At 52.5% G+C, this 14,464-nt stretch overlaps 2 protein-coding genes and 1 non-coding gene across 3 annotated transcripts; 1 reads left to right on the top strand and 2 right to left on the bottom strand.

Moving 5' to 3' along the window:
* Positions 1-260: 260 nt before the first annotated feature.
* TGME49_220620 lies at positions 261-342 on the bottom strand. The gene has a single exon. It is a non-coding gene; the product is annotated as a tRNA-Ser (tRNA).
* A 91-nt stretch (positions 343-433) lies between these two features.
* On the top strand, positions 434-5,960 carry TGME49_220610 (protein phosphatase 2C domain-containing protein). The gene is made up of 7 exons (XM_002371543.2): positions 434-1,803; positions 2,225-2,755; positions 3,274-3,662; positions 4,009-4,084; positions 4,290-4,432; positions 4,861-4,950; positions 5,272-5,960. The coding sequence occupies exons 1-7, from the start codon at positions 1,425-1,427 to the stop codon at positions 5,308-5,310; spliced, it is 1,647 nt and encodes a 548-aa protein (XP_002371584.2). The 5' UTR covers positions 434-1,424; the 3' UTR covers positions 5,311-5,960.
* Positions 5,961-6,541: 581 nt separating this feature from the next.
* TGME49_220600 (hypothetical protein) lies at positions 6,542-12,691 on the bottom strand. The gene is made up of 4 exons (XM_002371542.2): positions 11,228-12,691; positions 10,837-10,970; positions 9,504-10,390; positions 6,542-8,754 (listed from the first exon to the last, which is right to left on the bottom strand). Exons 1-4 carry the CDS (start codon positions 11,923-11,925, stop codon positions 8,206-8,208), a joined length of 2,268 nt encoding a protein of 755 aa, XP_002371583.1. The 5' UTR covers positions 11,926-12,691; the 3' UTR covers positions 6,542-8,205.
* Between the last annotated feature and the right edge of the window lie 1,773 nt (positions 12,692-14,464).

The raw sequence follows: 14,464 nt of genomic DNA, 5'->3' as shown, positions 1-14,464 counted from the left end.
ACCTGGCTAATAGAGATGTGACATGAACGACTGAGGGGGAAGTATGGAATAAGAGGCAGCATGACGAAACGGAAAGCAGAAACACACTTGCGTGTGGCGTCATGCTTGTTTTTTGTCATGGTTACTGAGATCGCAACGCGACATTGTTCCTTCAACAGCACAAGATGCAAAAAACCAAGGGTTGTGTACCGTCATTACAGGCATTAAAAGATAAAACTGCGAGAAACCGGGCCTCTCCAAAACACATTCGGGTGCTGAAACGACGGCGGCAGGATTCGAACCTGCGCAGGCAGAGCCTAATGGATTTCTAGTCCATCTCCTTAACCACTCGGACACACCGCCTGATTGTACATCTTCTTTCCTTTCACCGCCGCCGTACTCCCTTTTTCCTGTTTCAGGGTTTCCTGTCACTGTAAGATTAGCAGAGAGCAGACTGAAAGACAGAAAACCAGTGAGTGATTCGTGACACACTAAGATACCCACAAGGTAAGGCGATTTGCAGAGTTGTTCTTCCTTTCGTATCTTGCGCACACCACCCGGGCACCGGGTGTGGCATCTCCCCTCAAGGTCCCATCGCAGAGGCATTAGTATCATGGACACCTTCCTCTGGTTATGCTGTTCTTCTATCTCCTTATTTTTCTCCAGGAGGAAGAATTTACATGTGGCAAGCATGTGAAATTCTGGTGAGTCCCTGGAAAACGTTCGTTTTCCCCGTCTCAGTTGTCTTCCCTCTATCTCAGTTCCGTGTCGCGAGATCTGTCTACACCAGCGCCCGGTGGGTCGGTCCGTTTCTTGGGCACCGAGGATCGACGACTCTCAAGTCTCTTTTTTTTGTATGCTGGCGGGCTGTGTGTTACCTCTACTTCACTCCTATCTCGTTATCCGTCACTCTTTTTTGTGAAGTCTACGCGTCTTTAGGCGCGATCGAAAAGGCTTTTCTTCTCTGCGTTCTACCCCGCCCCGCTAACCGTCTGCTCTCACGTAAAACTGTCTCGCCTCCACGAAAGGGGAGGACACACGGAGAAACAAAGAGATATCGGGCGACAGAATACATCGAGACGTCGGAGAGCAAGAAGGATCAGGCGAGAACGTCGACTTGTTTTATTCTCTGTCGGGCGCGCGTTCTTCACACCCTCAGTGTGGATTTATATGTGTCATGCGTCCTGCGGTTCTCAGGCGCTCATCATCACAAAGGACACAGGACCGGGGAGTGTATGGCCTCCCTTCCTCCATATAACACCCACGTTTCTCGGTCTCTTGTCATGCCTCTCTCGTGATATGCCATTCCGCAATTCCACAGGGATACCTGCAACCTGTTTCCAACTTGACCTTCCCCGTTTTGTCCGCGAAACCTTCGGCTTGGCGGAAGAAAGACATATCTTTTCAGACTCTCCCTTTCCGTTATTGTCCGTGTGGGAGAAAAAATGGCGCATGAGACCGCCACCGACAGTCTGCCGCCTCCTGAAGGCGCCTCTTCTGCTCCCTTGTCGCTGTCCTCTTGTTCTGACTGCTCTTCCCCTCCGGCTTCTTCTGGTGCCTGCTCTTTTTCTGGTTCTGTGTCCATCTCAAGGCCACACACCCAGACTGATTGCTACGCCTGCGGTGCTCCGCTGTCAAGTGGAGGGGGAGACAGAACGAAGAGATCTCGGCCCGAGGCGTCTTCGCTTCAAGTTCGGATGGACGCACGCTTCATGCAGGGAAGGCGACCCAAACAGGAAGATCGACACGTTCTCATTTCGGACATGAGCATACTGGTCGAGGGCCAAGATAAAGCAGCGATTCAAGCCCTTAACTGTAGTCCAGGTAAGCTCCTGAGAAGTCTGCCAGTCGCCCGCGAGCATACACACACACATCTAGACACGTATGTGCATGGACACAGACGTCTGAGGAGTTGCAATTTAGTGCTTCATACTGCGTACACTCCTCCAGGTACTTGTCGGTCCGTGTACCAAGCATAGACTTGAAACACAGTGCGGGAGGTCTCTGTTGAAACTGTATCCCATCGAGACGCTGCACTTGAAGAGGTGTAGATAAGGTCTGGTCCTACTGCCTCCGGCCCTGTCCTTCATGTAACGCCGTTAAGCTAATAGCTTTCCTCAGTCTTCCGTTTGATCCCCTTCCTCTTTCTCGCCTGTGCTGTCCCATCCGCCTTCTCTGCGTCCTTCATGTCCACCTCTTTCTTCATCACCTCTCTCACTCTCCACTTGTTCTCCATGTCTCTTAGCTGCGTTGGTTGCCCTCTTCGATGGCCACTGTGGGGCGACGTGTTCGGAATTTTGCGCCACCCACCTTCCGTCTCGCGTTGCTTCCTATCTGGTGAAGCCCCTTCCAAAATCAAAGCGTCAAAAGCTTTCGTACCAGCCCACCGCAGCTCCCAGCTCTGAGAGCGCCCCATCATCTGCCTCATCTACATCTGTGGCTTCCCCCCCCTCGTCCACCTCTGCCGTCTCGACGTCTTCCGCTCCTGCTTCCCCGGCGTCTGAATTTCTCCTCAAGCTCCCTTCGTCTCTTCCGTCTTCGCTGGTCTGTCCCTTTCCTCTGCCCTCTGAGCAGGTGGGAGAATTGTTTCTTACGCTGGGCCCGAGGATCATCTCTGCATTCAAGCACGTCGACCGAGAGTTCCTCTCCAAGTTCCGCACTCTCAAAGTCGGCGGCTGCACCGCCGTTGTTTGTCTGATTCTTGGCAACTTCGTCGTCGTTGCCTCCGTTGGAGACTCGCGCGCAGTCGCTGGAGTTTGTCACAAAACACGCCAAGGTCAGTCCAGTGTGGGAAAGCGGCGCAAGGCTGACAGACGTCGATGCGGGGTGAGAGAAGAGCAAGAAGACAAAGGGAGAGAACGGATAAACTCGCCTCGAAAAAACGGGTTTCGCCAGATCGGCTTCGCCGAAAATGTGCGTATAATGACGTATTCCGTAAAAGAAATCAGATTCGCAGGAGTGCACACTGAGTCCGAAGGGAGAGAAACAGTGGACGACGAAAAGGCGACAGTCACAGCAAGCTGGATTCTATTTGGGGGGAAGGGGGTGCGGAAGAGAAGAAGCAGAGGAATCGTTAAGCGATACATATCGCAACGATAGGGAAGAATTGCTGAAGGGCGTGGATGAGGTAATAGTCCAGCGACTCAACTCTTTCAGAAAGCTTTTTTCCTGCCTTTTGTCGCTCTTTCCCTTCAGCTCTTTCCCGTCACTCCCGAAAACGGCATTCCTCACTGCATTCATTTGCTCTTTTCTTTCGTGTGTTTCTCACTCGTACCTTTTGTTCCCGTTCTGCAGCGCAAGACACCCACTTTCCATCGCCTTTACTTCTCAACGACGAGATCGAAAACCTGCCGGAGGGCACTTCAGAGAAAGAGGAAGACGGAGCAACGTCCAACGGTGCGCTCGCTCAGTTGCCTGCGTCTGCCCCTCCGCCGTCTTCGTCTTCGTGCTCTTCCAGAGGAATCACAGACCTGCACAGGCGTCAGATGAAACTGCGAGGGGGCCAGGAGGAGAGGCCTGAGGCGACACAAAGTGAAGAAGGCGATGCGTGTGTCTGGGAGGCCATCCGCGTCAGTCGAGACCACAAACCAAACCTGCCGGAGGAGAGAGAAAGGATCGAAACAAACGGTGGCAGAGTTGTCGAAGTCGGAGGCGTCGCTCGCGTCGCTCCAAAGGGCTTCGAGGTGAGACAGGAGAACAGATAAAGGAGCGAAGGGAAAACGAATAGAAGGCGAAGGCGGGAACAGGAGAGGACATCGACTGGTGTGTGCCTTGTGTGGAGACAGCCGAGAAGAGGAAGTGCAAGAGGGAGAAACCGTGGTAAACGAGAGCGGGAAAGAATGGACAAAGCGAGAGAGAGAAAGAGTGGAGGAAGCGAGGGAGAGAAAGAATGAATAAAGGAAGGGAGAGAAGGAATAGAATAGCTACACGTAGTGTGTACTTGAAGAAAGCTCGTGATTGGCGCGAATTTGCGTCTCGTGGTGTGAGCAGCGATCACTCGCAGTCCCGTAGTGTTGCCTCTGCTTACAGGAGAGAGCGAAACAGATCAAGATGGAACAGTGCATTAGTGGAGGAGCCTCCAAGCCACCGCCAGTTCTGATGGCAGGTAACATTCTCTTACAGGCGTTCGTTGACGGTGTGCACTGTTTTGAGTCGAATATCTGGAGCTACAGCGAATTTTGCTTTTTTTCTGCCACAATATGTGTGTCATGTATCTCGTGCTCGTTTCCCGCTTCACCGTTCCTCGCTTTTAATCCCCTTCATTATGCCCTTGTCTGTCATTCGCCGTCTTCGTTTTCCATCTGCTGCAGTCTCTCGAGGGTTCGGGGACAAAGAACTGAAGGAGGAGAACCTCATCAGTGCGACTCCAGATGTCTTCTGTTTTCATGCAACGGAGAATGTCCGCCTTCTCATCATTGCATGCGATGGAGTTTGGGATGTCATGACCGATCAGGTAAAAATCAAAAAGACTGAGTGTTCTCGTTTGACCCAATTGCGCCGAAGTTCCCCTCAAGATGCTAGTCTCCGTTCTGTCAGGGAGTTCTACAAAGAACGAGAAAGCTAAACATATCTGTGTGGCAAACTGAAAATGTCAGGACTGATCAGGCGCACCGGCTCCGAGACAACACATGTTTCCAGCGCAAGCCGTTATATCGTCCTGCTTACTCTTTCTCTCTATTTGTTAATTGTTTCATCATCTTTATGTGTACCTTTCTGCGTAACTCAACTCTTTCTCTGCCTGCTCCGTTGTTGTGTTCCCATGGATTCTGCTTCCCTTATACGACGGTCCCGTTTTCGATTTTTTCATCTCTTTCTGCCGGCTAGCTCCGTTGCTCCTTCGCTTTCAGAGTTGAGTGGCTGTGGTGCGTTGCTGTCTCGCAGGAAGCAGTTGAAATTGCAGCACGCCATTTGGACGATCCAAAAGAGGCCGCTAGTCAAGTGGTTAAACGGGCATTTGACCGCGGCAGCCAGGTAGCTCTCTTCTGCTCGCTCTCCTCTCTCGTTCCCGTATCCCTCTGCATGGTCTTCTTGCTTTGATCTGTCATTATTCCACGCTGCCCGTCGTTGCCTTCTCATGGTGTTATTCACGCCCTTGCTTCATCCCTTTTCTCTGCCTACCAGTTCCTCACTTCCCTCACTGTTTTGCCGTTGTTGTGTACTTCCTGGAAGGTCCCGTGACTCTCGTTTTACTACGTGCCTTCCTCATGCCGAATCACTGGGTCTTTGCTCGCGCGGCACATGTTATTTCATCTTTTGCCGTTCCTCTGTCTGCTGTCTGCGTGTTCTGTACAGGATAATCTGACAGCGATCGCCCTTGTGTTTGATCACTAATTTGATCAGTCTCAGGCATAGAGAAAAACAAGAAAAAATTTCTATTGTTTCATTGGTTACTCGTTGAGACGAGATGGATTTATTTTTTCGTTCCTTGCTTGCTCGCTGGCGAACCGGGGAAACAAGTGTGGGAAATCAGGAGGAAACGCTGATGGAGTGAAGAAGCTGCAGCGGTCCTTCCTCGTTCCTGCTATTTTTCTTTCGTTTTCATCCGCCTCCTCGACCTTCCGTTTTTTCCTGTTGTCTTCCGTGAGGCGGGAAGCTGCTCGTGTGTCTTCTTGCTCGCGCGATGCTGCCGGTGTTCGACGAGATATGGGCACATGAGGGAAACACGACTTGTTGGCGCTTCCATGTGATGTTGGTCTCGTACCGGTCTGTTCAGTTTCGTGTAATCACGTTTTAGTCCTTGGAGATTGGTGAGACAGTAAGGGGAAGAGCACGAGGGGCTCCTTATCCTGACGGTCCCTCCCCACGACTTTCCTCCCTTTTATTCTTGTCTGTTTCTTTCCGCCCGTGTCAACATCCAGTTCGTTTCGTGTATGCTTGTGTACGAGCGTCGAGATACGGGATGTCACAACAATGCTGGAACCGAAAACAAATGCAGAGAATGTCGCAGGTACCCGCTCCATTATTGCATGGATCTCAAGATCGTTGTGGCGAAACATGGGTGCTGACTCGCCGGGAACGCCACTCTGTTTAGTCAGCGTCTTCAGTTGTCTGTATCTCTTTTGTCTCCCTGGGACTCTCGCCTGCTCTCAGCACCGTGTCCTCACTCTACCTCCAGTGCTAGCCTTCCGTCCTATGCTACTTTCTCTCGCAGTTGCGCTAGGTCTCTTCACTTCTTTGCCTCCCACGTTTCCTCCACAACGCGCTGTAGCGCAGGTTCCGGCTGCGGCTCTCGTGAGAGAATATGACTATTGCCAGACGGCAAAACCCGCAGTGTCCCCAATACAGTAGACTGGTTGCCTTTTTAGTGCCTTCGTCGCTTAAACTCCTCTTTTAGACAGAGTAGCTACATAAATTGTGGACTGAAAGAGTAACGCCTGCGTCAGAGACTCAGTCATATCGCTACGCCTGCTTGAGGGTGCCCTCGAGGTGTCGGGGTTTCTTTTCCATAGAAGTGTATACCGTTCAGAGTGACAGAGCCTCAAGCACAATGCTGTCTCCATCGAGACAAATGTGTTGTGCTTCGTTATTTCTGGGGCAGGAGACGACCGCGCAGGGATCGATGCCGTAACCTTGGGTTCGAGGACTGACCGCAGATGCAGATCTCCTTTTCACTAGGACGCGACGGAGAACGCGTTCAAAAGACACGAATTAGAAACACAAGTCTCTTGCTTTTTCACACACAAGCCATACATGTAGTCCAGGCACGCACGCACATCAACCGGTGTGTGGCCGCCACACGACACGCAAAAACGAAGACGGAGGCTCTTCGGGTCTTACATAAAGATGACCCGAGTGCGTCAGAAACTCAGAGAGAAGATCACTCCTTCTCTCTCCCCTGTCAGCCTGGGCGCTTCGCCCTCTCGGTTTGGTCAACAAAGGACACAGCGTAGATAGGAGAGTCAAATCGGAGTGGACCGTAGACGCCACCTACGTAAACGTTCTTTATAAACGGGAACACGCAAAACGCATACAGAAAAGAAGGGAGCGAAATGTCGCTTCCCAGCCTTCTTGGTGCATCCAGGATGACTCTGCCTGGGTGTAAACACAGCATCCACCAGTTGCTGCTCGCCCTTCTCTCAGCGTAGCTTTCGGCGCGGACACGGCGAGCGTGGTAAGACGAAAACTCATGATTACGAAACTGATCTGTCTAAACAACCGTACTCTACTGTCCACCTTATTCCGCACATACTTTTCCTTATGTACAGTGAAGACCGAGGCGTCGAGATTCTCTTCGGTCAATTCGGTCCCTCTTGAGCTGTTTAGGAATCGCTGACTCTCAGCGAAGCAACCGTCTCATGGGCCAAAAGCAGGAGTGAGGCAAAGCTGTTTCATCACCCCTCCGCAACGCCCCACTCCCTCGAGACCGCCACCCTTCTTCCCAGTCCACATTTCTCTCCCGGGGCGTCTGCATGCAAGGGCATGCGCCGCGTCGTGGTGAGAAAATAACGGAGAGACAGACGGGCGGAAAAGAGACCGGAGAAGCAGCTGATATATGACGCCAGAACAACATAGCATCTGGGATCCGGAACGATGAAACTATAGACTACGGACTACCGGGAAGCACTTGGTGTACAAAAGACAACGGGCGAAAAAGCCCCCATTCTCCCGATATCTTTTGTCCACTCGTCCCTTGCTTTTTTTTGTTATACACACCCTAACATCCGAAGGAGACTACGTGGCAACAACGCGCCCAACCTTCGGCCCTTGCAGCTGGCTGCACATGGCAGCGCTTAGCACGCCAACAGGGACATAAATACTCAAGAAAAAACACATCAGCGGCAAATCAACTGAAAAACGCGCACTGCCTCTGTGACAGAAATGCGTCCCAACCACAACCGTACAACTCCATTTATGTGCACACGTGCGTATGTTTCTGTACGCATGCAGTACATAAATCCCCTATAGGAGCAGAGTCACACAGTCCAAGACTGTTGGGCGAAGCCGACGAGGAAAGGTAGAACGGCTCGATTTTCCATGTGTCTGTGTCTTTCCTCGTTGCCTGCTTATCACAGGGTTTGTCGATCTTCCGACCCGAATTGTATTTTCGCCTCCGGCGGAGGGGCTTTATTTCACCTCTCGTGGATGCTATATCTTGTCTTAATTCCGTTTCGTTCGCTCCGCCTCTCACGTGTCTCCATCCCTTCTCCACACGCTTCCTCTGCGTCATCGCTCCTTTCTTCTGTTACCCATTGCTTCACCTCGCTTTCTCCTAGTCTTCCTGTCCCGCTAGGCCATCTCGACAGCATGCGCCGGTCTCCCCTCATTCTCTCTCTTTCTAGCCTCTTTTTCCTGCATGCGCTTCTCCTTTCTCTCCCGCTTCATTGCGTCCTGGCGCTCCTGCTCCTTCTTGACGGCGTCGCGTGCAGACTTCGACCAGAAGGGGTGGGGATCTTTGCGCTTCAAGTACACAAGCCAGAAGAGGACGATGAAGTTGCATAGACAGAAGCCGAGCATGATGAGGCACGGATACAAGTATTCGGAATGGAAAACATGGACGACGAGCGACTGCATCGGAATCTTCAGCAGCGAAAGAAAACCAGCAATCATGTGGATAATTCCAACGAGCTTGCCGAAGTGACACGACGAGAACGTGTCGGACACGTAGCAGTAGCTCTGAGAAGAATAGAACGAGACGTAGCAAATGTACAAAATCGCCGCCAGATACGCCGTGAACGTGCTGTCAATCATCGAGAACCCGTAGGCGAGAGTGATGAAGCTGTTCAACAACAAAAGAGCTGGCATGATTCCCACGGTGTCGACGACCTTCCCCAAAACCTGCACGCCCGCACACACAGAGCCAAAACACGAAAAACCGTCCAGCACCGCCTCCCAGAAACACAGAAGGAAAGCAGAGGTGAGTGAGCAGACACCCCTGATTTGCAAGACCGACGGTGGTATTTATCTCCCGGAGAGGTCCCCTCTCCTCACTCCTGTTCTCTTTATCCCAACACGTTCTTAACCCAGCTCACGTATTACATCTGACGGTCCACGCCTGGTATGTATGGATAATACTCCACTCTTCTATAGTTTAACCGCTACTGCTGGGACTGCATATTATGTACTTACGGTAGTACTATCAAGCCTCTTCTTCCAAATAGATTTCATGGAAAACCTAAAATTCGCCAGCCCAGACTACCCGGCGTCAGTGCGCAAGGCTTCCCTCTTGCCCTTGCCCGCTTTTCTGTATCACGCTATTGTCCCCACCTCACCATTCGAAAACCAGAGACCTTGGCACCAACGTCGCCATTCTCCTTGAGCACGACACTCATTTCTGAAGAGACATCTACATAATCACTGGCATATAGAGTTACATTTACGTTCATACGGATGAAGTGTATATATCCATACGCATATAGATGTTTGGTGGAATGAGATAAACTGACAGCTACTTTCGATAGACCCTTTCCCGCTTAGAGCGGTCACAAATGGCCAGGGTGATTCGACTCAACTCCTCTGTCGTCTTTGGCCTCGACGATGTAGATATCCGTTTTCTCTCCTATTGCTTCCCATTTCCTTTCACTCACCAAGCACGGGAGGCAGGAGAAGGGGAGCGCTGCACCCATGAAGTCGTTGACCTGTTTGCCAAGGAGGTTTTCGCCGCCAGTGGTGAAGAAGGCGTACATGATGGCTTTCAGGACGCTGTAGAAGATGATGCCGAAGGCGTACTTGGAGAAGACTTGCGACCAGAAGTTGGCGGGTTTCTCCTCTTCCATGGCTCCGCCGCGAAGGCCAGAGAATGACGGTCCCGAGTGGACGATGTCGGCGTCCGAGGCGCCGAACACGCTTCCTGCGCGGCTCGCAGCGATCGGCGGGAGCGAGGTGACCAGCAACTGCGACGCGGACAGAGTTCCGGTGTTCTCCTTAGTCTCCTTCTCCGCATCGGTACTCGGAACCACCGAGAGCACCTGGGTCGTCGCAACCGTGTCGCCAGAGGCAACCTTCTCGAGAGGTGGAGTCACAGGCGTGGTTTTCGCACCCGACAGGGGCGAGGCGTCGTCCGCTGGGACGCTCTGGGCCTCCGGCGAGGTGTCCGCGAAGTGCCGGGCCTGCTGCGCTGCCGGTGCGGGCCCAGCTAGCGAGCCCGAGACGCCTCCGACGGCGGCCGCGCCCACATGCTGCGGGCCGAGGTGGTGTGGTGGGGGCGCGAGGGACGAAGGAGACGAGGGATGGTGCAGCTGCCCCGTCGTCATTTCCTCCAGTGGCGTGTTGATGTGGTGCTGGTGGATCCAGTCCTTCACTTCCTGGAAACTCGAGAAACTGTCACGCCACGCATGTGCGCCGTAAGACGCAAAAGAATCGTTCACGCGCACTAGCGGGTGTGGCTGGTCTTCCTCCTCCAGCCCCACGAATTCATTCCATGGCTTGAAAACTTGCAGAGGAACCAGGAAGATCGCCAATAGACAACAGACGCCTGTGAAAGCAAAACAAAAACGATGCACGAACGCGACGAAGTGGTGCGTCCGCGGGACAGGGACATTCCGAGCGAACCGGATCAGACCCCAACAGTAAGCCTTCACAAACAACGCGGAAATGTACACGCACCGGCGTGTCTATCCTGCTGTCTTCTTACGAATGCGCGTGCGCGCCGTTGTGAATGTGATACGCTGCGGAGGGTAGACTCTACACCTGTAGTTGAAGACACGGGCGAGCATGTCGGCTACACAGACGTACGCATGCAGCAGACGTTTTTGATCAAAACAGTGAGTCGATTCTATGCTATCGCACCTCCTCGAAAACCAGCCAGCTACTTCAGTCCCCGCGAAAACAAAATGCACGTCCCAGAACGACCGAGGCAGTCAGGACTGGGAAAAAATAGCGAGACCAGCGGCGCGTAAACGAGAGAGATGCGTTCCATACCTGGTCCAAAAATGGCGTATCCGAGTGACACTTCTTTCAAGTGTATGTTGTCAGCACCGTTCTCCGTCACGTCCAGAATGGTCGGCATAGCAAAACTGGCACTTTTGGCTGCTCCCAGCAACGCAATAACCAACCTGCCAAAAACGCCAGAACAAGCACATACCGACAAAACACACACATACACAAACGAGCACAGCCACGACCTTGATGAGTCTTATTCAAACGCTCCCTTCGTCCCCTTCGTTCCAGCAATCGCTGCATCACTCACTCCGCCATTTCTCGACTTTCCCCACCCCGTTTCTACCTCAAATTTCTATCCCACATGTTCCTTTCCGCTCTCATACACGGTTTCTCCCCGTGCGCGGCGATATCGCCGTTCCTTCAGACGCACCCTTCATGTCCAGGGAACAAGTTGGCGGATGAGAGGAGGGGCAGGTAGCCGACGTCCGACCCGACACCCATAAGGATGAAAGCGGGAAAGTACGTTTCGCAGCCTTCTCCAGCGAAGGCTAGGAGAACCCAGGAAAGCAAGTTGCAGAGTTGGCCAATCATGGCGGTTACTTTTGCGCCCAGGAAGTCGAGGAGAATGCCCGCGACGAGAGAACAGGAGAAGGCGAAGGCGAGGCAAGTGACAAACAGTTTCCCAACCTCAGAATTCTGGGCCTCGCACTTGTAGCGGCGTTCGCCGTTCTCGGGCAGACGCATGTCAGGTTCGTTGTCGCTGCACAACCAGATGTACGCGTCGTTCCGGAAGAGCAGATTGGACAGGTTCGGCCAGGCGAAGTACACACGCGCGGTGAGAAGCGCATAGACGAAGTATACGGCCAGCAACACGAAGCGGTTAAGCTGGCACGGGCGCTGCTGCATCTTGGCGGCCTGAATCGCAGGGGTATCTTCCACGGGGCCCATCAGCGTCTGCAGGCGACGCAGAAAAAAGCCAAAGAGCCTGACAAAGGGATTACGTGTCGCTGGCTTCCATTGATCCTGCTCGCCAGGCAAAACAATCTGGTAGTTCGAAGAGCACGGCTTGCCAGCAGAAGACGGCGGAGCGCTCAACTGCCGGGGAGTCTGGCCGCCGGGGGGCGCCATCGTAGGAAAGATAACAGTGAAGAAGTTGGCAGCAGAAATCGTGAAGTCGAGGCGGAGCGGAGAAAGGAGAAAATTGTTAAAAATGGGGACCGGATCTGTGTCAGAGAAGGGGTAGGTCAGAGCAACGGAAAGATCCCGAGAGACTGGCACGCAAAGCGGGGGAGCCCGACAGCAGGCAGGCTTCCTGAGGTTCTAGGGAGGTCGCTGTCGAGAGAAAAAGAACCCAGCGACAGAGCTCCCGGAATCGACAGAAACGGCCCGTCGTGAAAAAAGGGAGAGAACGAGGGCAGAAGGCCAGCTGAGAGATTCAGAGGGGAAGGCGTGCGAGCGACAGAGACAGACGACCAACGGGGCCCCAAACACCGGAACGGAATACACGAAACGATGTATGAGGAGGCTCCGGACGGGAAACAATAAATCAGGAGACGCGTGAAGGACAATCATGAGACCCAAGAGCAACAGACCCAATCAAGAAATTGGGGGGGCAGGAATAAGAGAAGTGCGGAGAAAAAAACGTGCAACCCAGACGCAGAAAAAGACACGCAACTTGGACGGGGGAAAAACAGCAGTGGGTGACGGCGGACGACAAACGTGGGGATACGGTGGAAATCGCTGGAAATAAAAAAAACGAAAAAACCTACTCTAATCTTGCGCAAAGCAAAAACAGAAGGAAACTGATGAAAGCTGTGTCAAAGTAGTTTTTCACCGGGACAGCATGCTGCTTTCCCGGCAAATCCGCGAACCGTCATAGGCGGGAGACCCGCGCACGCGAGCACACGAGGTGCCACGCTGTGTCAGGATATCGCGCATACCGCGGCAAACGGAATGAGAAGAGAGTTCTCGAGGGAGGATAAGCGTGACCAAGTGCAAGGGGAGATGGTAGCGGAGAACATCGAACGCAGAACGAAATAAGACACATTTGCGGCGGGTTTTGTTAACAACCACCCTGTTGAGCAGAACGAGCAACGAGGCCGCCGAGTGGGCCGCTCCGTCTCAACAGCTGCCTGTCTCTACGAGACCTGAGACAGAGGCAAGAAAGTTTGCGCAACCCTCGGCCGAGACGTTCGAAAATTTCGAAGGGAGAATACCCATCAAAGAACCGGATCAGACCACTGTTTTCCAGTGGATTCTCTGCAGATGTTCGATAAAAATGGGGAGTTCTCGATCTCGGCTATACTGCGGAGAACCCCAGAGGGAAGAGCGAACTACACGTGCATGGCTGCAGCCGGGCTGGAAAAGCACGGATAGGTCGCGTTCCCAAATGGGGAAACGATGACAGAAATCAAGGGCATTTCCATTTTAGCACACAAGATTTTGGTTCGCTGCGGAAAGGCACTTCCTTGCCAGTACGAGAGTGCCGAAAAGCAGCCTCCACCACAGGTGCTCAGATGTCATTTGAGGCCACGGGTGGCACAAAACTTATCCCGAGCGTAGAAAGGCGCCAAATGTGACGAGCGTTCTGGCAACTAAATTTGCGAAAACCGGCTGGCGGGATATATGTTCTCTGCAAACTGCAAAATGAATCGTGAAATGGTTAACATAATGATAGCGAAACCGCCTTTCCAGCGAAAGAAGACTGCGCAGTTCTCCACCAGTCGATAACGATCGAAGAAACCCTCGCAGATGGTTCTACGAACATGTACCGTAGACAAAACAACACAGGAGAGACGCCACTACGGTCAGGTATTTTCCGTTTCGATTCGCCGTCCCCTGGAGCGAAATATTTAGCTTGCCAGCAGAACCAGGTACAGGAAGAATGCTGTATTTATGGAGATTTTGGTAGGAATGGAAAATATACACAGTGTGTTGGGCAGAGTGTGTGGCAGGCAAGATAGATGTTAGATCTGCTATGTGATCAAACCGTTTTGCAGCACATGAAGTCCCTCCTGCTTACACAGGGAAATGGAATTAGGTTGCTGCGTCTTCGCACCGGAAGAAACGCCACGCGCGTTTAAGCCTCCAGACGATGGGATCCTAAACGAATCTCACGTTTCACTTCGGAAACGTTCATTATGTGGGATGTGTTCGCCGATGCCTGCCTTGATTGGACGAAAGAGCTTCTATAGTGCTACCAAGAAAGCGAGCGGCCACTTCTCGTGCCTTGTAGTTGATCACGCGGAATGGCAGCAAGAGAATTTTTTCTGTGTTGTGCAAAACACAGATCTTTCAAAACCTCAGCAGGCGCAACCATGCAAGTGTCCCGAACGTATGAGTATTCATACGGACGTCCAAACAGAAGGCAAGCATGTTGTTCAGGGTGAAACAGCGAAGAGGCTTGGTCGTACAGATCACGGTGCAACTCTGTTGTCGAATTTGATTTTCTGCTAAAGGTCAAAACTGTCTCGTAAAACAGATGAGAAAGCTGAGCCGCTTGTGGCGGCGGCTGCGCGCTGTAACCCGAGCATGTGTACAGACTTTTTCTCAGTCAATTGCCGAGATGTGACGCAGAGGATTAGAGACGTGATGGAAATACATGCAGATGCAATTCGCTGTTGAGTGTTCCTATACATACAAGGTCTTGTAGTGGGAGACGACCAAC

This window comes from Toxoplasma gondii, chromosome V, assembly GCF_000006565.2.
Source record: "Toxoplasma gondii ME49 chromosome V, whole genome shotgun sequence".
Lineage (NCBI taxonomy): Eukaryota > Apicomplexa > Conoidasida > Eucoccidiorida > Sarcocystidae > Toxoplasma > Toxoplasma gondii.
Note: the sequence above shows the minus strand (reverse complement) of the source record. Positions and strands in the feature narration are given on the sequence as shown.

What these genes read in the sequence shown, in the direction of transcription:
- TGME49_220610 (XM_002371543.2), top strand. Translation starts at nt 1,425, where the DNA reads ATGGCGCATGAGACCGCCACCGACAGTCTGCCGCCTCCTGAAGGCGCC. An exon ending in ACCGCCAGTTCTGATGGCAG is followed by an intron (nt 4,085 to 4,289) that starts GTAACATTCTCT and finishes CATCTGCTGCAG; the next exon opens with TCTCTCGAGGGTTCGGGGAC. An exon ending in CATTTGACCGCGGCAGCCAG is followed by an intron (nt 4,951 to 5,271) that starts GTAGCTCTCTTC and finishes TGTTCTGTACAG; the next exon opens with GATAATCTGACAGCGATCGC.
- TGME49_220600 (XM_002371542.2), bottom strand. Translation starts at nt 11,925, where the DNA reads ATGGCGCCCCCCGGCGGCCAGACTCCCCGGCAGTTGAGCGCTCCGCCG. An exon ending in TTGTTCCCTGGACATGAAGG is followed by an intron (nt 10,971 to 11,227) that starts GTGCGTCTGAAG and finishes CGTTTTTGGCAG; the next exon opens with GTTGGTTATTGCGTTGCTGG. An exon ending in ATACGCCATTTTTGGACCAG is followed by an intron (nt 10,391 to 10,836) that starts GTATGGAACGCA and finishes TTGCTTTCACAG; the next exon opens with GCGTCTGTTGTCTATTGGCG.